General features: G+C 64.4%; 1 protein-coding gene across 1 annotated transcript; it reads right to left on the bottom strand.

Moving 5' to 3' along the window:
- Nucleotides 1-567: 567 nt before the first annotated feature.
- Nucleotides 568-22,862, bottom strand: LOC115642397 (complement C3 alpha chain-like). The gene is made up of 19 exons (XM_030545831.1): nucleotides 22,849-22,862; nucleotides 21,741-21,792; nucleotides 20,955-21,041; nucleotides 17,205-17,408; nucleotides 16,903-16,978; nucleotides 16,312-16,474; nucleotides 15,568-15,663; nucleotides 13,876-14,029; nucleotides 13,327-13,499; nucleotides 12,332-12,493; nucleotides 11,757-11,816; nucleotides 10,022-10,112; nucleotides 9,813-9,864; nucleotides 8,969-9,056; nucleotides 8,545-8,631; nucleotides 7,496-7,601; nucleotides 6,299-6,388; nucleotides 933-1,016; nucleotides 568-593 (listed from the first exon to the last, which is right to left on the bottom strand). Exons 6-19 carry the CDS (start codon nucleotides 16,441-16,443, stop codon nucleotides 568-570), a joined length of 1,401 nt encoding a protein of 466 aa, XP_030401691.1. The 5' UTR covers nucleotides 16,444-16,474; nucleotides 16,903-16,978; nucleotides 17,205-17,408; nucleotides 20,955-21,041; nucleotides 21,741-21,792; nucleotides 22,849-22,862.
- Between the last annotated feature and the right edge of the window lie 264 nt (nucleotides 22,863-23,126).

Here is a 23,126-nt window from a genome sequence, read left to right as displayed (position 1 = left end):
CTTCGGACCCAGGACCGGCGCTGGGGGTTTTAGCACCCTAGGCGCACGGCCATTTCGCCGTCCCACACCCTGGTCCCGCGGCTCCGGTGGAGCTGCCGCAGTGGTGCCTGGAGGAGGTCCACCGGAGCCACGCGAGCAGCCGACCGTCCGCAGGCACGACTGCGGCAGCTCCACCGGAGCCGTGGACCAGCAGACCCTCCGCAGGCACCACTGCAGCAGCTCCACCGGAGCCGCCTGCCACCCCCTCCGGCAAAATGCCGCCCACCAATAATCCTGGCGCTCTAGGCGATTGCCTAGGCCGCCCAAATGGAAGCGCCGGCCCTGTTCAGACCTCCCGCAGGCGCCGCCGAAGGCAGCCTGCCTGCCGTGCTTGGGGCGGCAAAAGTCCTAGAGCTGCCCCTGGTATCAGAGGCCCAGCTGGGAGCAGGGGGGCTCTGGGCTGGAGGGGGGGGGCAGGCAGAGCCCCCCTGGCTGCAGGGGGACTGGGATGTGCTGGGCTGAGGGAGGCCAGGCCTGAGGCCGGAGAGTTTCCTGTGCTGGGTTCAACTCTCAATAAACCCTCCTGTGTTACACTGGCGGAGAGTCGCTCCGGGCTAGAGATCAGGGCCGGGCGGGGGGAGTCCCCTTTGGGGGGTGCAGGCCCCAGGGTGCAGAGTGAGGGGACTCCCTGGGGGGGCCCATGGCAGGGACAGACGTGCCGAGGCTCAGAGAGGTGCGGCTCCAGGAGGTGGAGGGTCCTGACCCCGAGAGGTGGACCCCCAAGAAGGGCTGTCACCCCAAAGGGGGTTCCCCCCAGGGATCGTACGGAGCCAGGAGAGAGCCTGAGTCCTGGGAGTCCGTGACAACTGGGAAACATGCTGCAGGGTAACATAGCCGAGCACTCCCAGCGCCCCGGGAGCCTCCTGCCCTCTCCAGAGCCCAGCCGGGCTTACCGTAGTCCACGCCCGTGTCACAGGCTTTCTCGTAGAGCTGGTCCTCCGACAGGCTGCGGGGAAGGGTCATCTGAAGGCAATTATCTGAGTGCATGGAAAGCGGAGAAGTCAGAGGCCCCGGCTGGCCAGGCTGCATGTCTGGGGAGGTCCCGGCCTGTCCAGTAGCTCACAGGAACATGGTCGGAGCGTCCCAGGTCCCATGGGGGCTCACGGTCTTGGTGCGAAGCCCAACAGACACCGCGGGGACCTGAAGCTCAGGGTGCGGCTGAGCCGGGGCTTTTCCAGGCACTGCTCTGACCAGGGCGTAGTCACGAGTGAGCGTTCGCCCCAGAGAATTCTCTGCCATGCACGGGGCCCGGCAGCAGGTAACGAGCCTGGCACAGGGCCTGGCAGCAGGTAACGAGCCTGGCGGCGGGAACGAGCCGAGCAGCGGGGAATGAGCCCGGCAGCGGGGAATGAGCCCGGCAGTGGGGAACGGGCCCAGCAGCGGGGAACGGGCCCGGCACGGGGCCCGGCAGCAGGGAACGGGCCTGGCACAGGGCCTGGCAGCAGGTAACGAGCCTGGCGGCGGGAACGAGCCGAGCAGCGGGGAATGAGCCCGGCAGCGGGGAATGAGCCCGGCAGTGGGGAACGGGCCCAGCAGTGGGGAATGAGCCCGGCAGTGGGGAACGGGCCCGGCAGTGGGGAATGAGCCCAGCACGGGGCCCGGCAGCGGGGAACGGGCCCAGCAGTGGGGAATGAGCCCAGCAGCGGGGAACGGGCCCGGCAGTGGGGAACGGGCCCAGCAGTGGGGAATGAGCCCAGCAGCGGGGAACGGGCCCGGCAGTGGGGAACGGGCCCAGCAGTGGGGAATGAGCCCAGCAGCGGGGAACGGGCCCGGCAGTGGGGAACGGGCCCAGCAGCGGGGAATGAGCCCAGCAGTGGGGAACGGGCCCAGCAGTGGGGAATGAGCCCAGCAGCGGGAAATGAGCCTGGCAGCGGGGAAAGAGCCTGGCACAGGGCCTGGCAGCAGGTAACGAGCCTGGCGGCGGGAACGAGCCGAGCAGCGGGGAATGAGCCCAGCAGTGGGGAACGGGCCCAGCAGTGGGGAATGAGCCCAGCAGCGGGAAATGAGCCTGGCAGCGGGGAAAGAGCCTGGCACAGGGCCTGGCAGCAGGTAACGAGCCTGGCGGCGGGAACGAGCCGAGCAGCGGGGAATGAGCCCGGCAGCGGGGAATGAGCCCGGCAGTGGGGAACGGGCCCAGCAGTGGGGAACGGGCCCAGCAGTGGGGAATGAGCCCGGCAGTGGGGAACGGGCCCGGCAGTGGGGAACGGGCCCAGCAGCGGGGAATGAGCCCAGCAGTGGGGAACGGGCCCAGCAGTGGGGAATGAGCCCAGCAGCGGGGAACGGGCCCGGCAGTGGGGAACGGGCCCAGCAGTGGGGAATGAGCCCAGCAGCGGGGAACGGGCCCGGCAGTGGGGAACGGGCCCAGCAGCGGGGAATGAGCCCAGCAGTGGGGAACGGGCCCAGCAGTGGGGAATGAGCCCAGCAGCGGGAAATGAGCCTGGCAGCGGGGAAAGAGCCTGGCACAGGGCCTGGCAGCAGGTAACGAGCCTGGCGGCGGGAACGAGCCGAGCAGCGGGGAATGAGCCCGGCAGCGGGGAATGAGCCCGGCAGTGGGGAACGGGCCCAGCAGTGGGGAACGGGCCCAGCAGTGGGGAATGAGCCCGGCAGTGGGGAACGGGCCCGGCAGTGGGGAACGGGCCCAGCAGTGGGGAATGAGCCCGGCAGTGGGGAACGGGCCCGGCAGTGGGGAACGGGCCCAGCAGTGGGGAATGAGCCCGGCAGTGGGGAACGGGCCCGGCAGTGGGGAACGGGCCCAGCAGTGGGGAATGAGCCCAGCACGGGGCCCGGCAGTGGGGAACGGGCCCAGCAGTGGGGAATGAGCCCAGCAGCGGGAAATGAGCCTGGCAGCGGGGAAAGAGCCTGGCGGCGGGAACGAGCCGAGCAGCGGGGAATGAGCCCGGCAGCGGGGAATGAGCCCGGCAGCGGGGAACGGGCCCAGCAGTGGGGAATGAGCCCGGCAGCGGGGAACGGGCCCGGCAGTGGGGAACGGGCCCAGCAGTGGGGAATGAGCCCAGCAGCGGGGAACGGGCCCGGCAGTGGGGAACGGGCCCAGCAGTGGGGAATGAGCCCAGCAGCGGGGAACGGGCCCGGCAGTGGGGAACGGGCCCAGCAGCGGGGAATGAGCCCAGCAGCGGGGAACGGGCCCAGCAGTGGGGAACGGGCCCGGCAGTGGGGAACGGGCCCGGCAGTGGGGAACGGGCCCAGCAGCGGGGAACGGGCCCAGCAGCGGGGAACGGGCCCAGCAGTGGGGAATGAGCCCAGCAGCGGGAAATGAGCCTGGCAGCGGGGAAAGAGCCTGGCACAGGGCCTGGTAGCAGGTAACGAGCCTGGCGGCGGGAGCGAGCCGAGCAGCGGGGAATGAGCCCGGCAGCGGGGAACGGGCCCAGCAGTGGGGAACGGGCCCAGCAGCGGGGAACGGGCCCGGCACGGGGCCCGGCAGCGGGGAACGGGCCCGGCAGTGGGGAATGAGCCCAGCAGCGGGAAATGAGCCTGGCAGCGGGGAAAGAGCCTGGCACAGGGCCCGGCAGTGGGGAACGAGCCTGGCAGCAGGGAACGGGCCTGGCATGGGGCCCGGTAGCGGAGAACGAGCCTGGCACAGGGCCCGGCAGCGGGGAACAAGCCCGGCACGGGGCCCGGCAGCGGGGAACGGGCCCGGCAGCGGGGAACGAGCCTGGCAGCAGGGAACGGGCCTGGCACGGGGCCCGGTAGCGGAGAACGAGCCTGGCACAGGGCCCGGCAGCGGGGAACAAGCCCGGCACGGGGCCCGGCAGCGGGGAACGGGCCCGGCAGCGGGGAATGAGCCCGGCATGGGGCCCGGCAGCGGGGAACAAGCCCGGCACGGGGCCCAGCAGCGGGGAACGGGCCCGGCAGCGGGGAACAAGCCAGGCACTGCGCCCGGCAGCGGGGAACGGGCCCGGCAGCGGGGAATGGGCCTGGCACGGGGCCCGGTAGCGGAGAACGAGCCTGGCAGCAGGGAATGAGCCCAGCAGCGGGAAATGAGCCTGGCAGTGGGGAAAGAGCCTGGCACAGGGCCCGGCAGTGGGGAACGAGCCCAGCACGGGTCTCGGCAGCAGAGAACGAGCTGGGGACAGGGCCCAGCAGCAGGGAACAATCCGGGGACAGGGCCTGGCAGCGGATGAGCCGGGGACGGGGCCCGGCAGCGGATAACGAGCCCGGCCCGGGGCCCGGTAGCGGATAACGAGCCCGGCAGTGGGGAATGGGCCTGGCACGGGACCCGGCAGCGGGGAACGGGCCTGGCAGCAGGGGACGAGCCCGGCAGCGGGGAACGAGCCTGGCAGCGGGGAACAAGCCCGGCCTGGGGCCCGGCAGCGGGGAACGGGCCCGGCAGCGGGGAACGAGCCCGGCAGCAGGGTCCTGCAGTGGAGCATGAGCCGGGGATGGGGCCCGGCAGCGGGGAACGAGCCTGGCAGCAGGGAACAAGCCCGGCCTGGGGCCCGGCAGTGGGGAACGGGCCCGGCAGCGGGGAACGAGCCCGGCCCGGGGCCTGGCAGCGGGGAACGGACCCGGCAGCGGGGAACGAGCCCGGAAGCAGGGTCCTGCAGTGGAGAATGAGTCGGGGATGGGGCCCGGCAGTGGGGAACGAGCCTGGCAGCGGGGAACAAGCCCGGCCTGGGGCCCGGCAGCGGGGAACGGGCCCAGCAGCGGGGAACGAGCCCGGCCTGGGGCCCGGCAGCGGGGAACGGGCCCGGCAGTGGGGAACGAGCCCGGCAGTGGGGAACGAGCCCGGGCCAGGGCCGAGCAGCGGGGAACGGGCCCGGCACGGGGCCCGGCAGCGGGGAACGGGCCCGGCAGCGGGGAACGAGCCCGGCAGCGGGGTCCTGCAGTGGAGAATGAGCCGGGGATGGGGCCCGGCAGTGGGGAACGAGCCTGGCAGCAGGGAACGAGCCCGGCCCGGGGCCCGGCAGCGGGAAATGGGCCCGGCAGCAGGGAACGAGCCCGGCCCGGGGCCCGGCAGCGGGGAACAAGCCCGGCAGCGGGGAACGAGCCCGGCAGCGGGGAACGAACCTGGCAGCAGGGAACGAGCCCGGCCCGGGGCCCGGCAGCGGGGAATGGGCCCGGCAGCGGGAAACGAGCCCGGCAGCGGGGAACGAACCCGGCACGGGGCCCGGCAGCGGGGAATGGGCCCGGCAGCAGGGAACGAGCCCGGCCCGGGGCCCGGCAGTGGGGAACAAGCCCGGCAGCGGGGAACAAGCCCGGCAGCGGGGAACAGGCCCGGCACGGGGCCCGGCAGCAGGGAACGGGCCCGGCAGCGGGGAACAAGCCCGGCAGCGGGGAACGAGCCCAGCAGCAGGGAACGAACCTGGCAGCGGGGAACGAGCCCAGCCCGGGGCCCGGCAGTGGGGAACAAGCCCGGCAGCGGGGAACGAGCCCGGCAGCGGGGAACGAACCTGGCAGCAGGGAACGGGCCTGGCACGGGGCCCGGCAGCGGGGAATGAGCCCAGCAGCGGGGAACGAGCCCGGCCCGGGGCCCGGCAGCGGGGAACGAGCCCGGCAGCGGGGAACGAACCTGGCAGCAGGGAACGGGCCCGGCATGGGGCCCGGCAGCGGGGAATGGGCCCGGCAGCAGGGAACGAGCCCGGCCCGGGGCCCGGCAGTGGGGAACGAGCCCGGCCCGGGGCCCGGCAGCGGGGAATGGGCCCGGCAGCAGGGAACGAGCCCGGCCCGGGGCCCGGCAGCGGGGAACGAGCCCGGCAGCGGGGAACGAGCCCGACAGCGGGGAACAAGCCCGGCAGCGGGGAACGGGCCCGGCACGGGGCCCGGCAGCGGGAAACAAGCCCGGCAGCGGGGAACGAGCCCAGCAGCAGGGAACGAACCTGGCAGCGGGGAACGAGCCCAGCCCGGGCCCAGCAGTGGGGAACAAGCCCGGCAGTGGGGAACAAGCCCGGCAGCGGGGAACGAGCCTGGCAGCAGGGAACGGGCCCGGCATGGGGCCCGGCAGCGGGGAATGAGCCCGGCAGCGGGGAACGAGCCCGGCCCGGGGCCCAGCAGCGGGGAACGAGCCCGGCAGCGGGGTCCTGCAGTGGAGAACGAGCCAGAGACGGGGCCAGCAGCGGTAACTCCTCGGGGAAATGGCCAAGCCAGCGCTCGCTGGTGGGTGACTGTCACGCTGATCCGGGCGCCGTGGCCTGTCCCTAGCATCCCCCTCCCAGGGCGGCTGTGCGTGGGGAGCGGATCGCCCCTGGCTGGGCAGCGAGAGGAGCAGGTGACACCACGGAGCCGGGCACGGGTGCGGCTTTACCTTCGGCGCATTTGCACACCTCCTCCTGGCAGATCTTCCTCAGCAGCCCACTCTCGTTCGGCACGTTGTAGAAGTGGCTGCATCTCCGGGCTGCGAGGGGAAGAGACCCAGAGGCCGTGTTCTGCCCAGGCTGGCTGCCGAGGGCCAGCTCCTGCTCTGGAGCCTGCCCCCCGCCCCCGGCTGCTCCATGTCTGTCCATTCCTTAGGGCACAGGGCCCCCGGACACCCATTGAGCGCCCTCCCCTGCCCCCCAGCGCCGCACCAGCCCCTCAGCCAACCCGGTGGGGTCGGCGCAGCTCTCCGGGCTGGCTGAGGCCTGGGGAGAGGAGTTTGACTCCATTCGCTCTTGCTCCAGCCTGGAGCCAGGTCCCTTTCCCGGGCCACCCTCCCCTCGCACCCGCCCCTGCAGCCACAGGCCCCACATCCGCCCAGCCTGTGCGCAGCTGCTCCACCTGGGTCCAGGGCAGGGCGTGGCGCTGGCTGTGACCCACACACTGCCCCGTTGGGCTCCCCCTGAGCAGGGAGCAGCCGGAGACCCCCCACCATAACACCAGCCCGGGTGAGCTGGGAGGGGATCTGCACAGCAAACCCGGCCCGTTAATCTCACCTCCCGCACTCAGGCCCACGATCGGGGCCGGATTCGCCCCGGCGGGCACCTGAACGACGGGCAGGTTTGCAAAGCTGCCCTGCAGCCCCCAGCACAATTCCCAGGGGCAGATTCCTACGCCAGTTACGGGCCCTGAGCCCGTGTCCCCTCCCTCCCCCCAGAGCTTCCCACTGGCAGCACCTGGCCTCCGAGTGGCGCTGGTCGTCACGGGCTGCTCTGCCATGGGTCCCGGTTCACCCCGATGCCCATCTGCCCGCCTGCGGCACCGAGGGGGTGTACGGAGCGCAGGGCCCGTGGCCAGCACCTGGCCCCGTGCACTGGTATCAGCTCCTTCCCCTGACAGGCATTGGGGCAAGCGCCTCTGCGGCGGGGGCTCTGCATCCACACGAGCGGGGCTGCACCCCCGGGCTGCGGGGGGAGGCTGAACCCCCCCTGCCCTGGCCCTGGCCCTCTCCCTCTGCGCGGAGCTCGCAGACGTGGAAACGCGGCTCCAGCTCACTGGAAGGTGCCGACGCTGGTGCCGCAGCCCCCTGGAGAGGCAGGGCCGGTGCCCGCGGCGCCCCTGCCCGGAGCCCTAAGGAGACACTCACCAGGCTCGTAATACTCGTAGATGGTGACCACAGCCGGCTGCAGCATCCCCAGCTGCGCACGCTGGTGAATCCGGAACCCGACTTCCGTGTCCGTCTGATTGGAAATCTGCAGGGCCCGGGAACAGACCGGCTGGCTCAGCCCTGGGCCCATCCAGCCTGGCCTCCCGGCTGGCCACAGGACACCCTGCAGCAGCCACTGGGGGATAATCTGCCCTGTGTGCCCCAGGCTGCCCCAGCGTGTGGTGGTGTCATGGACAGAACTCTGCATGCGCCCCCACGGACAGACCCAGGCCCCCTTTGACTCCTCGCAGCCCTGCTGAGCGTCAGCGGGTGCTGGGCTCTGAAACCCCAGTGCCAGGCCAGACCTGCTCTGTCTGTGCCTCGGTGCCCGCTCCGAGGGCTCAGCGCCGGCCGAGGAGAGCCCATGGGCCCAGCGGGGCTGCGGTGTCGGCACGACCTAGCCAGGGGCCAACCTCGGGGCAGCTCCAGGGCCCCCTGCTCTGCTCAGCTGACCCCTGCTGATGGGGCTGGGCCCGACCCCCAGAAGAGGCCAGCAGGAAGCAGCAGGGGCTCGCCCAGGGGGCCGTGTAGCAGCCCCGATCCTGGCATTGGCTCCTTCTCTCTTACCACAGGGCCACGTGGCGCGCCAGGGTCCCTCCCATGCGTCTCCGAGGTCAGTGCGGACACTGCTGGCATGAGGTGAACGGCCCTGGGTCTCCGCTGCGCCCCCCCAGCAGCCGCACCCTGGGCAGGCCGCACTGTCTCCTCCCGTCTGCCCCCCTGGACTGCCAGGCCCCTCATGGGAACCCTGTTCTCTGTCAGGCTGGGGAGCCGATATCCCCTCCGTACAGCCCGCAGGGTCCCCACAGCCCCAGTCACTCGGGGCTGTGCAGTGAGAGGCCTTGGGTGGAGCATCTCAGGGAGCAGCAGACTTGTGGGGAAGGGGTCCCGCGGGGAGAGGGGAGGGCGCAGTCCCACGGGGGTGGAGGGGCAGGGTCCCTGGGAGCAGAGGGCTGGGGACAGGCGGGCGGGCCGGGCTGGCCCCTCACCTGGTTGAAGTAGAGGATGACGGAGTTGTTGCTGATGGTGCCTTTGCTCTCGAAGAGGAAGATGTACTGCTCCACACTGTTGGTGAGCTGTGGGGCCAGGCAGACACCGCTCAGCTGGGGCTCTGGGGCTCCCTGCCCCCTCCAGCCAGCAGCACTCCCCAAGCTGCCCCCAGCTTGCAGGAGCCTGGCAGCAGGTCCGTTCCGTGGGGTGCGCCTATCTCCACCCCCTCCCCTGTAGGGACCCGGGCTCTGACCCTCGGGGCTAACAGGGCCACACGTGGGGCTGACGAGGGGCAGAGATCGCAGCCGCACGCTGGCTCCCCATGGGTGGTCTGGCCTGGCTGAGCCCCATGGCAGCCCCACGACCAGCAACCCTCTGGCCATGGGGCCTGAAGCCTCGGGCCGGCCCGTTACCCTAAGTCACCTGCTTGAGATCGCCCAGGTTGGGCTCGAAGCCTGTCAGCAAGGAGATGTCGATGATGGTCATTGTGGCATCCCGCAGCCCCAGGGACCTAGGGACCAGAATGCTGCCTTCAGCTCGCGCGTACGGGTAGGGGCAGGGCCATGGGGCTCAGGGGACAGGCCCCATGGGGCACAGGGAAGGGGCAGAGCTGTCAGGGCAGGGGCCATGGGGCTCAGGGGACAGGCCCCATGGGGCACAGGGAAGGGGCAGAGCTGTCAGGGCAGGGGCCATGGGGCACAGGGAAGGGGCAGGGCTGTCGGGGCAGGGGCCATGGGGCTCAGGGGGCAGGCTCCATGGGGCACAGGGAAGGGGCAGGGCTGTCAGGGCAGGGGCCACGGGGCTCAGGGGGCAGGCCCCATGGGGCTCAGGGAACAAGCAGGGGGCAGGGGCCATGGGGCTCAAGGGCCATGGGGCACAGGGGGCAGGCCCCATGGGGCACAGGGAAGGGGCAGGGCTGGTAGGGCAGGGGCCACGGGGCTCAGGGAGCAGGCCCCGTGGGGCTCAGGGAACAAGCAGGGGGCAGGGCTGTCAGGGCAGGCCCCATGGGACACATCCTGTCTTGCTCTGCTCCATGTTCTTTGTACAGGGCTGTGAAGCAGAGTGGAGGGACCCGGGGGGCCGGACCCACGGTGGGGCAGAGTCTCCGCGGGGGGCGGCTGGTGCCGATTCCCAGCTCTGCACAGCAGTGGGAGGCGCGAAGGCACCGGCCCGTCAGCGCTGTACCCTGGCCCAAGCCCCCTGCCCCGCGCGTTACAGAACTCAGCCTGGCACCCGGGTTCTGCCCTAGCCAGGGCCAGGTCATTACCGGGCCTGGAGCCGGAGCCGGAAGGTGTTGATGTCGTCCTGCTTCTTCTTGGCTGTGAAGCCAAAGGGCAGGATTAGGGGAGGGCCCAGCTGTGGGGCTGGGCCCCCGGGGGCGCCTCGTCCCATCAGGCGGAGGGCCCCGTTTCTGCCAGCCCGGGGCTTGGGGACATGGACCGGCTGCTAGGGGAGCAGATGAGCACCCTGCCGTACCTTCGGGCACCTCCTCCACGGTCACTGCCAGCCAGAAGGCCTGGCACTCCTGTTCGCGGGCCGGCGGCAGCGTGTGGTACAGGGTCAGGAGCTGGGAATGAAGCCGAGAGCGTGTGCTGAGTGGGTCACCCCCGACCGCCGGCCCGTGGGCAAGACACTCCCCTCCCCTCCGCCGTGGCACAGCCGGCATCAGGAGCAGAACCCAGGAGAGTCCTGGCTCCCAGCGCCCCCCCACTCTAACCACTAAACACCACTCTCCATCAAGAGCTGGGGAGAGAACCCAGGAGTCCTGGCTCCCAGCCCCGACCCCCTGCTCTAACCACCAGCCTCCCCTCCCCTCCCAGAGCTGAGGAAAGAACCCAGGAGTCCTGGCTCCCAGCCCCCCAGCTCTAACTACTAGCCCCTACTCCTCTCCCACAGCCAAGGAGAGAACCCAGGAGTCCTGGCTCCCAGCCCCCCAGCTCTAACCACTAGCCCCTACTCCCCTCCCAGAGCAAGGGAGAAAACCCAGAAGTCCTGGCCCCTACCCCTCTCTAGTCTAGCCCACTGATGGGCAGAGCCCCATGTGACGTTATGAGTGTAATATAATATCTCATTGAAAGGTGACAGGGCCAGAAAGAGTTAATTAACTCACCTCACCGACTGACCTGACCCGTGGGTGAACCTTAAAAACTGGTTAGCAAGTTCTGTAAACGAACAGAGCTTTGAAATGCAAGTCTGCAGTGTCAGAGGTAGAAGGGGAGGGGTTTGCTCAGGTCTTGGGATGCCAGCAAACAAGGCTTGTCTATTGCTATAGTTTTAATTCAAAGATCAAACAAGGAATATTAGCATTTATGATGATACTTGAGTGAAATAGTGTTATTCTCTATGTGTCTCTTTGAAGGTTGTGGTAACCTGTATCTGAACTGTTTAATGGATAAATTACCCTGTGCTAATTGCCAGGATGTTTGGGAGAAGGAGTTAAGCCGATTGTTTTCTCAGGCCGAAAGGCTGCTGGAAATGTACAAGAGCCCTGGGACACGATGCTGGTTGATCTCAGATCTGCTTTGGGTTTCAAGAGGGGGAAACCTTAAGCCACAAGGATTGAGATCCCCAGTCATTGACTGGAGCCCCCCTGAATATGGACATTGGACTAGAACCTCTGGACTATTTCTAAAAGGACTTTTGGCAACTACAAGCTCATCTCTGCTGTGCATCTGAACCTCAAGAACTGAATTCAAGTCTGTATGTATATTGATCTTTTAACCAGCTCTCTCTCTCTCTTTTCTTTTATAATAAATTTTAGCTTAGTTAATAAGAATTGGCTGTAGCGTGTATTTTGGGTAAGATCTAAATTATAATTGGACCTGGGTGTGTGGCTGATCCTTTGGGGTTGGAAGAACCTTTTCTTTTATGTGATGAGATAAGATTTTCAGGAATCATCATCATATGTTTGACAGGTGTGTCTGGACGGAGGCCTGAGGCTGGGCACTTTAAGGGAACTGCGTGGTTTGGATTTCTAAGTAACCAGTGAGGTACTGTAGAAGCTGTTCTGTGCTGGCTGGTAAATCTAAGTATTGGAATAACCACCAGCGTTTGGGGTTTGTCTGCCCCATTTTGTTTGCAGTTCACGCTGATTGAGTGACCTCAGCTGGCTCCCACAGGCAGCACCGTCACACCCCGTTCCCCATGTTCCCCAGGGGTTGCAGGGCTGGGTTGGGCTGCGGGCGATCGCCCGGGCCCAGGCATCACTCACTGTCACTGTGCCGGTGCCCGTCCCGCTGGCAGTGATGTTCAAAGCTTCGTGGGCGTAGAACTGCAGGGGAAAGGGTGGGAGGTGCTGAGGAGGTGCCGGGCTGTGCAGCACCCCAGAGCCAGCAGCTGCCCTGCCCTGGCCACGGAGCGCAGGGTCCGGTCTCCGAGCCCTGCATGCCAGGTGTGTCCCCAGGGGCTGTGGCTTTGTGCCATGGGCGTGGCTGCATGCTGGGGGTGGGGCCCAAGGGGTGGGGGCGGGGCCCGAGGCAGGGCTGAGGGCAGGGGGCGTGGCCCAAGGGCAGGGGGTGGGACCTGAGGGGAGGGGGAGGGACCCCAGGGGAGGGGGTAGAGATTGAGGGCAGGGGGCGGGTCTGCATGCCAGGGGCAGGGTCTGAGGGCAGGGAATGGGATCTGAAGGGAGGGGGCGGAGATTGAGGGCAGGGGTGGGGCTGCATGCCAGGGCAGGGCCCAAGGGCAGGACCTCATGGGAGGAGTCAGAGATTGATGAAAGGGGGCGGGGCTCCATGATGGGGCGGGGCCCAGGGGAAAGGGGCGGGGCCCGAGGGCAGGGCTCACCTTTTTGGAGCTGGAGCGCTGCTGGTAGGCGTTGCTCTTGTCGATGGCCCAGACCTCGGTCAGCCTGCGCGTGGGCACCCTGACCTGCACCTTCAGGTCGATGACCTCGGGGGGGATGGCGGCCCGGTACTGCGCCAGGGCCTGCATGCCGATCACTGTGGTCTGGGGAGGAGGCAGAGGCTGGCAGCAGGGGCCGCGTGGGGCCGGGCAGTGGAGAGGGGGTTTGCACTGGGAAAGGTCTTGCCTAGACGGGGCATTTGAGGCACCACTTCGGCAGAGCGCCGGAGCACGTGCTCGACCCCCGTGTGCGGGAGCACCGGCTGCAGCGGGCGGCTGCTCCAAAGCCCCTCACACTCCACAGCCAGTCCTGTGAGTAGGGCAGAAGGAGGGGTACTGCTCCCGCTGTGCCAGTTTGCTGCTGGCTGGGTGCACTGGGACCGGCTCCCTCCAGTTGCCACCCCAAGGGGCAGCATGAGCATGGCCTGCCTGGGATCTCCACCCCCTGGCCAGCACATCTCCACCCGACTTCCCCAGGGATTGCGAGGGCCGTGGCACCAGCACTGAGTCTCTCGGGGTCTGGGGATGGTGGATGCAGGCTGCGGTGCACAGAAGGGTGTATTCACTTGCAGGGTGGGGGGTCGTGGAGGCTGTCAGTCGGCAGCCAGCCAGCCTTGGGCAGTCTGGCCTGCCACAGGGAGCAGCCTGTTTTGTGTCTCTGTGGTTTGGGTTCCTGCATCTTCTCAGGCACTAAAGCCGAGGCACATGGCAGCCTCCCAGCAGGCGGATCCATGTTTTCATCCACCGGCTCTGTGTGCTGTGAGCAAACCAAGGCCGAGATCCTGGCAGGGGGCACTGACCGGCCCCAACTGGGAACCAAGCCCCCGAAGCTGCGGGAGGGACCCCCATATGGGGCAGGAGGGAGGCTGGCCATGCTCAGGCCCACACATGATCCCACCTCCTGGCACTCAGGGCCCCCTGCCTGCACCAGCTCTCACCTGGGTGCTCTCATAGCCCCCGCCAAACTCCCTGCTCTCGACCAGCCATCGCACGATGGGGTGGGTCTCCTCAAAGTGCCCGAGGGTCAGCTTCTGCAGGAGGCCGTAGGCCGTGGCTTCGATGCTGTACAGAGTGCGGTCCGTGTGCTGATCCACGGGCCAGTGTGTCCTGTCTGCGGAGAGCGGCGCTACCGTTAGCAGGGGAGCAATGGGACACAGAGACATGCATCGCACATGCATTGCATACGCATCGCACACACATTACACACACAGAGCCCACTGCACGCACACACAGGTGCAGAGTCACCTGCTATTGCATGCACACGGCACATACACAGTCACGTGTGCCCCCTGCTCCCAGCGTCTGGCACAGCCCCTTCCTCTCTGCCTCATTTCCCCAGCCTATCCCCTCCCTGCACAAACCCCCACCCCGTGTGGTGCCGAGCACCAGTCCCAGCCCCCTGCCCCAGGTGGTGCCGAGCGCCCAGCCCCCTGCCCCGGGCAGTGCCAAGCGCCGGTCCCAGCCCCCCGCCCTGGCTCTGCACTCACTGTGGGAGGCGAAGTTGTCCAGGACGGCGTTGGCCAGAGAGCTGTTCACCAGGGCCAGGGCGTAGGAGCTGATGGCCACGCTGTAGGGGTTCTGCAGGGTCCAGAGACAGCTCTCCAGGTAGCCCTGAGCTTTCTGCAGGCCGTTGGGCAGCTCCTGTCGCCGGGACAGACGGAAAGGATTCTAAGTAGCCCCAGTGAAGTGCTTGGTTGGCTTCTTGAGAAGAGTCTCAGAGTAGCAGCCATGTTCGTCTTTTACCCACAAAAAGAACAGGATCCTTGTGGCACCTTAGAGACTAACACATTTATTTGAGCATAAGCTTTCGTGGGCGCCAGCCCACTTTGAGGTGCTGCAAGGATCCTGTTCTTCTGGACAAAGGAATTTGCAAGTTAAGTGTCCAGTCCAGAAACACTTAACTGACAATCGATCTTGGGAGGCTCCAATCCACATGACAAATCTTCCTGGGGCCCGTCAAGATGGCGGGTGGGCCAGGTCTGCCGCCTGTAAAGCATTGAGTCATGCCTGGACATGGGACTTGCCCATGTGACTCCAGACTCCGTCTTGCTGCTGTGATTTTCCACGGTGAGAACGGAGGGGGCCTTCCACCTGGCACAGACTATATAAGGCTGATGCCTCATCTCCATCCTATCTTCAGTCCTGCTTCTCACCTCTGGAGGGACCTTGCTACAAGCTGAAGCTCTGAACAAAGGACTGAATGACCCATCCCAGCGGGGGATGTACCAGAGACTTGATTTAAACCTGCCGTTTACTCCATCACTGCTGCAAGCCTGAACCCAGAACTTTGCCATTACGGGATGTCACTGATTCCATGTAACCAATTCTAGCTCTCAGCTCTACCTTTTTCCCTTTTATGAATAAACCTTTAGATTTTAGATTCTAAGGGATTGGCAACCGCGTGATTCGTGGGTAAGATCTGATGTGTATATTGACCTGGGTCTGGGGCTTGGCCAGGGCCGGCTCCAAGTCTTTTGCAGCCCCAAGCATAAAAATTACCCTGCCCCCCGGCCCCGCCCCATTCCAACCTCTTCCCCAAATTCCTGACCCCGCCCCCCCTCCCCATGCGCTGCATTTCCCCTCCTATCTGTTTTGCAGCAACCCTGGGAAGGAGGGGGGAGAAGCGAAGTGGCAGCGCGCTCAGGGGAGGAGGCGGAGGTGAGCTGGGGAGGGAGCAGTTCTTCTGGCCCCCCCAGGTTAATTTCAGCAGCCCTCCACGCACCCCCCCACCCCCAGCTCGCCTCCGCTCAGGGCCGGCTCCTGGATTTTTGCGCCCCTAGCCAGAGTGCTGCCCCTTGGAAAGTGCCGCCTGGGCCCTTTGGGGTCGGGAGAACCTTTTCGCTTTTACTGGGGTGTCGGTTTGCATAACCATTCGTCCCCATAACGAGCATCTGACGGAGCTGCTGTGTGACTTGTGCTTCGCCAGTGGGCTGAGACCAAGTCCTCTCTGGCTGGCTGCTTTGGTGTGTCAGAAATAAAGGACCCCCAGCCTGGGGCTGTGACTGCCCGGCTCTCGGCAATTCGTCCTGAATTGACACTGGCAGAGGTGTCCTGCCGAAGGCAGCACTGGTCACATGGCACCTGGGCTCGCTTTGCAGAGGCCCTGCCAGTGCAGCTGCCGCCGAGGGGGCCACGCTGGGCTCCCAGGACAGGACAGTGACGGCTGCCCCACGACCTACGTTCACATGGTGGCTGCAGATGGACTCGGCCTCCTTCAGTGCCACGAGGACGAAGGCTGTGAGGGAGGCGTCGGTGTTGGAGCCGTGGTACCCGCCCTGCGGAGGAAGAGCAGAGGGGGATGGGAGCCGCGTGGACCCTGATCACTGAGCTGTGCCTGGGGCAGGGGCAGAGCTGAGCAGCAATCGGCTTTGCTGGGGGGGTGCCAAAGGAGCCTGCCCGTGCGCCCTGCGTAGCCAGCTGCCAGGGGGCCACGTGTCCAGGGCTCTCTGTAAAAGGGTGTCGCTGAGCCCTCCCAGGGGTGAGAGCATGCAGAGAGCCTGAGACAAGGGCTGCGGGTGTGTAGGGTAAACTGCCCCACTTGCCCCAGTGGGTTGTTGACTCTGAAGCCTAAGGATGACACTAGCAATGTTGGCTCTGTTTGCTGCAGCTCATCTTAGCAGACAAATTCAGCTAATGCGCTGCTCCCCGTCCTGGCCTCACTCCCTCATCTCCCCTAGGAGGAATTTACACCCAGGAAGTGCCCCCAGGGGAGACGACTGGACTAGCTGGATCACGTTCTCTGATCCAGCCAACACCTCCCAGGGCCCTGCGCTGTCATGCCCAGCCGTGCCAGCAGCGGGAGGGCTGCGCGGTGGCTAGGGTTCGGGTGCTGATCCTTGGGCGAGGGACGGAGTCCATCACACCATCTGTCGGGTCTGCGTTTCCTGTCCAGTCTCCCGTTGGCCAAACGGAGTGACCAGTACCTGCATTGCGGGCGTATAAATCACAGCGTCCTCACGGAACCACCCGGACGCTTCCTGCCTCTGGCCGATCAGCCACCGGGCGCTGGCACACAGCTCGCTGGGGCCGATGGAGGTGCCCAGCGGCAAGGCCATGGCAAACACCTTGAGGATGTAGGCGGTCAGCCTGCCGGAGTGGGGGGGGGGTGCATGAATCTGCAGGGCGGGAGGGCAGGGGAGCTCACAGGCCATGGGAGAGCTGTGGCCAGACCCGGCAGCAGGCGGCACCGTGCCCGAGGCAGCTGCTGCAAACCCATCGCTGCAGAGAGCTGAGCCGAGCGATGACACTGCCCCCTCACAGGGCTCTGTGTGGACGGGGCCCTGCCCCCTTTGCGGCAGCACAGCCAGGCCTTCCCCCATACCAGCACAGACCCCAGCTCCCACTGCCCTTGCCCAGGACACTCAAGCGAAGGGAATCCCCACTCGCTGTGAGCTGTATAGGGTGTATGACACGCAGCGCGAGCCGCTCTAAGCCCCGCCAGGGGAGGGCAGCATTGCACACACACTCTGGCCAGCTCACCATTCTCCCCACCCCCCACGAGGAAGTTGCCATACCAGGTGCTGCCGGTGCTTCCCCGATAGGGCTTGTAGGAACCATCATGCTCCCTGTAATCCTGCTGGCGGGCGTAGCCTGCAGGAGAGTCCAGACACACACGCTGTTGGGGCTGGGCCGTCAGAGTCCCAGGGCAGGGGCTGGGGGAGGGGGAGGGGGAGGGGGGTAGCGTTCACCCCCCGGCTCAGATTCAGGAGGAGTGGGCAGGGGCAGGGTGGAGAGCACCCCCTGTGGGCGGAGTGTAGCATTGTCACACATCGCAAACCCTCCCTCCCACCCTCTGGCATGGCTGGGCCCTACTCACCGTGGGCGATGTTCTGGACGGCTGCGTCCCGGAGCTCCACCCCAATCTGGTCCCACTGCTTGGTGGTGTCCAAGTAGTGGGTGAGGATGATGTTCGGGGTGACGCTGAAGATGTTCTGCTCCACGCACCCGTACGGCAGTGTGATGAGCTTCTGCAGCGTGGAGCTCTGCAGCCCCCCCACCAGCGTCTCGCCGAGCAGGTCCCCTGCCGAGGGAGGAGATGCCCACTCACGCCCCAGCTCATCCCTGCCCCTACCCCAGCCGGCTGCGGGAGGCCTGTCTATGCCACGCGTGCTGCTGAGAACTGGGACAGCTGCATTGTACCCTGGCTCGGGGAGGGGAGCGGGGGCTAGTGGTTAGAGTAGGGGGGTCTGGGAGCCAGGACTCCTGGGTTCTCTCCCCAGCTCTGGGAGAGTAGTGGGGGCTGGTGGTTAGAGCGGGGAGGCTGGGAGCCAGGACTCCTGGGTTCTCTCCCCGGCTCTGGGAGAGCAGTGGGGCTGGTGGTCAGAGCAGGGGGGGCTGGGAGCCAGGACTCCTGGGTTCTCTCCCCAGCTCGGGGAGGGGAGTGAGGGCTGGTGGTTAGAGCAGGGGGCTGGGAGCCAGGACTCCTGGGTTCTCTCCCTGTGTGACGTTACCGACAAAGCCTGTGACCGTATAGAACAGAGGTGGGCAAACTACGGCCCTTGGGACCCTCCTGCCTGGCCCCCGAGCTCCTGGCCCTGGAGGCTACCCCGGCCCCTCCCCTGCAGCTGCAGCTCACCCCACTGCCAGTGGGGAGGGAGGAGTGGTGCTCTGGGCAGTTGGGCTGTGAGCTCCTGGGGCACCAGAGCTGCAGAGCCGGCATGACGCGGTGTCTGTGCCGCGCGGTGCGTGGCTGTAGCACCACCAGCCACTGGTGCTCCCGGCAGCACAGTCAGGGGGCAGGGAGCTGTGGGGTTGGATAGACTCATAGACTTTAAGGTCAGAAGGGACCAATATGATCATCTAGTCTGACCCCCTGCACTAAAGCAGGCCACAGAATCTCACCCACCCACTCCTGTAACAACCCCCTAACCTACATCTGAGTTATTGAAGTCCTCAAATTGTGGTTTGAAGACCTCAAGCTGCAGAGAATCCACCAGCAAGTGACCCATGCCCCACGCTGCAGAGGAAGGCGAAAAACCTCCAAGGCCTCTGCCAATCTGCCCTGGAGGAAAATTCCTTCCCAACCCCACATATGGCGATCAGCTAAACCCTGAGCATGTGGGCAAGACTCACCAGCCAGCACTCAGGGAAGAATTCTCTGCAGTAACTCAAATCCCATCCCAGACCACTGGGCATACTTACCTGCTGATGATCAAAGATCAATTGCCAAAATTAGGCTATCCCATCATACCATCCCTTCCATAAACTTATCAAGCTTAGACTTAAAGCCAGATATGTCTTTTGCCCCCACTATTCCCCTTGGAAGGCTGTTCCAGAACTTCACTCCTCTAATGGTTAGAAACCTTCGTCTAATTTCGAGTCTAAACTTCCTGATGGCCAGTTTATACCCATTCGTTCTTGTGTCCACGTTGGTACTAAGCTTAAATAATTCCTCTCCCTCCCTGGTATTTATTCCTCTGATATATTTGTAGAGAGCAATCATATCTCCCCTCAGCCTTTTTTTGGTTAGGCTAAACAAGCCAAGCTCTTTGAGTCTCCTTTCATATGGCAGGTTTTCCGTTCCTCGGATCATCCTAGTAGCCCGGCTCTGAACCTGTTCCAGTTTGAATTCATCCTTCTTAAACATGGGAGACCAGAACTGCACACAGTATTCCAGATGAGGTCTCACCAGTGCCTTATATAACGGTACTAACACCTCCTTATCTTTGCTGGAAATACCTCGCCTGATGCATCCTAAAACCGCATTAGCTTTTTTAACGGCCATATCACGTTGGCGGCTCATAGTCATCCTGTGATCAACCAATACTCCAAGGTCCTTCTCCTCCTCTGTTACTTCCAACTGAGGTGTCCCCAATTTATAACCAAAATTCTTGTTATTAACCCCTAAATGCATGACCTTGCACTTTTCACTATTAAATTTCATCCTATTACTATTACTCCAGTTTACAAGGTCATCCAGATCCAGATAGAGGGCAGGGGAGTTTGGGTTGGTGGTCAGGGGGCGGGGGTGTGGATAGGGGTTGAGGCAGTCAGAGGGCAGGGAACAGGAGTTGAATGGGGGCAGGGATTTGGGGGACAGTCAGGAACGGGGTTTCCGGGGGTCGTCAGGGGACAGGGAGCAGGATGGTGGTGGTGGATGGGGCAGGGGTCCTGGGGGGCCATCAGGGAACAGGGGGCTTGGATGGGGCAGGAGTCCCGGGGGTGGGCCGTCATGGGGCCAGAAGTGGGGGGGGGAATAAGGGGTGGGGGGCCAGGCCATGCTCCCTTCCCCGAACCAGCCCTCCATACAATTTACAAAACCTGATGCGGCCCTCAGGCCAAAAAGTTTGCCCGTCCCGATACAGATCATTGTTGCAACCACTATTCTATATCTGCAGCAAATGCCGTACAAAGGTTGTCGTGTGAGGTGTCTAAAGAAAGCTTCTGGTTTGCTGGTTAGGGTTATGCTGCCTGTGGCTGTGTGTCCTGTCTGTATTTCACACTTGGGCACTGCTTCTGGGTGACACCCCAGACACTTTGGCATCTTTGCCTGGCCTGGCCTGCTTGATGGCCCATTAAGGACCATCAGCGACACAACTGACCCACAGAGAGAAGCAGATACTCCTGGTGACTCAGCAAGGCAGGGCCAGGCCTATGGACAGAACTCGGAGGTTTTTTCATGCCATGTGCCTGAATGCTTGTCTTTGGAACAAAGAAAGAGAGGCCACATGGCAAGAGACTATAAGGCTGCTGCCTCATCTCCATTTTCTCTTCAGTCCTGTGTCTTACCTCTGGAGGGACCCTGCTACAAGCTGAAGCTCTTCACAAAGGACTGAATGACCCAACCCAGCAGGGGATGTTCCAGAGACTTGATTTGAATCTGCCGTTTATTCTATCACTGCTACAAGCCTGAACCGAGAGCTTTGCCATCACTGTATGGAATTGATTCCATTTAACCAATTCTAGCTCTTATCTCTACTTTTTTCCCTTTATGAATAAACCTTTAGCTTTTAGATTCTAAAGGGTTGGCAACAACATGATTTGTGGGTAAGATCTGATGTGTATATTGACCTGGGTCTGGGGCTTGGTCCTTTGGGGTCAGGAGAACCTTTTTCTTTTACTGGGGTGTTGGTTTTCATAACCATTCGTCCCCATAACAAGTGGCACTGGTGGTGATACTGGGAGACTGGAGTGTCTAAGGAAATTGCGTGCGTGACTTGTGGTTAGCCAGTGGGGTGAGACCGAAGTCCTCCCTGGTTTGGCTGGTTGCATTAGAGATGGAAAAACCCCAGCGTGGGTCTGTGACTGCCCGGCTCTCAGCAATTTGTCCTGGATTAGCACTCTCAGCTGTGTCCCGTGAAAGCCAGCACCGTTACACCCTGGCTCTGGGGGGGCATGTTTCTCAGGGCAGAGCAGGGTGATTTACAGCAGCACAGGTGAGAGCTGAGCCTGTCCCACTGCATGCGCTGGGGCCAGGGAGGCCCCTGGAGCTGGAGCTTAGAGGGCAGGGAAACGGGGGAGGGTAGCCCTGGGGAGACATTCATGGGCCCAGCAGCTGCTCAAAGGCCGAGCTGCACTTGCTGCCAGGCGCCCCCATGGAGCCGGGCCCAGCTGGTGCCCCGTGTACCTTGCACGCTAATGAAGACCTCGGCGTCTGTGTCGGGTACCAGGTTTTCGAGGTGACGGCTTCTGACCAGCTCCTGCTGCAGTTGACCTGCCAGGGGAGGATGGAGCATTTGTGGTGAGGGAGGAGAGGTGCTCTGATGCTCAAATTGGTTATAAACAAGCTCCTGCCATGGGGCTGCAGGGGGAGTGTGGGGCAGGGTGACATCTGTTGTGGGGCAGCCTAGGCCAGGAGAGCCCACACCAGGTGCCTGGTCCCTGTTGCCTGGAAGGTGTTACTGGCTCTTCAATCTACACACAATCGCAGACTTGGGTGTGCTAAGCTGCTATCTCTGCCTCAAGGAAGGAGCAATTAAATCCCATTATGTAGTGAGAGCTGGACAACAAGGAGCCACCGCCCAAGGCTAGGCATGGCAGCACAGCTTGTGGGAAACTGAGCGGCATGGGCTGAGGGGCTGCCCTGGGCACTGGCTGGACGTGCCAGGGCCGAGCAGCTGAGGGTGTCTGTGACCCAGCACAGAGGGCAGCAGTGGGGCCATGGCTGTGGGTGCGTGGGAGGAAGCTGACGGAGGGAGCTCTGCTGCGCCCAGGGGAGCGGGGCTCTGGCCGTGCTGGGGAAACAGGACTGCACCAAGGGCATCTGCCTCGCATCAGCCGTTTCTCTCCTGAGGGAAACAGGCCAGCAAGGCCCCGACTGGGGGGAGCTACTCGGGGCCCGGGGCCCCACCTGGGGTGGACGGTACAGAGCCCGGCTGCATGGCCGGGGCGAGCAGCGAGTTCCTGCACAAACCTTTGGGGTTCAGGATGATGCTCTGTGAGAGGCGCCGGATTTCACCCCCCGCCTGCAACACAAAGAGTCGAGATTGGGTCTGAGAGATGGGGCTTCGAGGGAGCTCTTTCATCCTGACCCCAGGCCCCCACTTCCCCAGAGCCTGCCCATCCCCCACTGCCCCAGCCCCTCCCAAGCCCCCCAAGGGCCAGTCAGCCCCCCCAGCTCCCCCACCTGACCTCAGAGCTCTACAGAGCCCCCCATTCCCTACTCCCCACTCCCCCAGAGCCTGCCCATCCCCCACTACCCCAGCCCCTCCCAAGCCCCCCAAGGGCCACTCAGCCCCCCCGGCTCCCCCACCCAACCTCAGAGCTCTACAGAGCCCCCCATCTCCTACTCCCCACTCCCCCAGAGCCTACCCATCCCCCACTGCCCCTAGCCCCTTCCAGGGCCCTCCAGCCCCCGCCAGCTCCTCCTCCTGACCCCAGAACTCTGCAGAGCCCCCCAGCCCCTACTCCCCACTCCTCCAGAGCCCCCCACCCCCTACTCCCCACTCCTCCAGAGCCTGCCCATCCCCCACTGCCCCCAGCCCCTTCCAAGCCCCCCAAGAGCCACCCAGACCCCCCAGCTCCCCCACCCGACCTCAGAGCTCTACAGAGCCCCCACCCCCTACTCCCCACTCCTCCAGAGCCTGCCCATCCCCCACTGCCCCCAGTCCCTTCCAAGCCCCCCAAGAGCCACCCAGCCCCCCCGGCTCCCCCACCCGACCTCAGAGCTCTACAGAGCCCCCACCCCCTACTCCCCACTCCTCCAGAGCCTGCCCATCCCCCACTACCCCAGCCCCTCCCAAGCCCCCCAAGGGCCACCCAGCCCCCCCGGCTCCCCCACCCGACCTCAGAGCTCTACAGAGCCCCCCCACCCCATACTCCTCACTCCTCCAGAGCCTGCCCATCCCCCACTGTCGCCAGCCCCTTCCAAGACCCCCAAGAGCCACCCAGATCTGTAGAACTGATAAATGAAATTGTTTTTAATTTATTAATATAACTTCTGTTCACCATCCACACTACACCTGCCTACACTGTAACTTCTGTTCCATATTGTAATTCAAACCCCATTTTCAAACACTCACTCCATTTTGTAAAAGCTTCCTCCAACCTTCATTTTTGCAAACCCTGCTGTACTCTTATTAGTTCAGTTTAGATGTGTGAATGAGGCATGTATGGATGATGGAATCAATTTCCAGCCCCAGCCTGTCCTGATGAGATAAAGTTCAAATACCAACGGCTGAAGACCTAGACAACAGCCCTAAACAAAGTAAGAAACATCCACCCTAAAAAGAAAAGGACAACAGAACAACAGAAGGAAGATCAAAGCCAGGTTCAAGGCTGAAAGTCATGCCTGCAATTG

This window comes from Gopherus evgoodei, unplaced genomic scaffold (assembly GCF_007399415.2).
Source record: "Gopherus evgoodei ecotype Sinaloan lineage unplaced genomic scaffold, rGopEvg1_v1.p scaffold_40_arrow_ctg1, whole genome shotgun sequence".
NCBI lineage: Eukaryota > Metazoa > Chordata > Testudines > Testudinidae > Gopherus > Gopherus evgoodei.
Note: the sequence above shows the minus strand (reverse complement) of the source record. Positions and strands in the feature narration are given on the sequence as shown.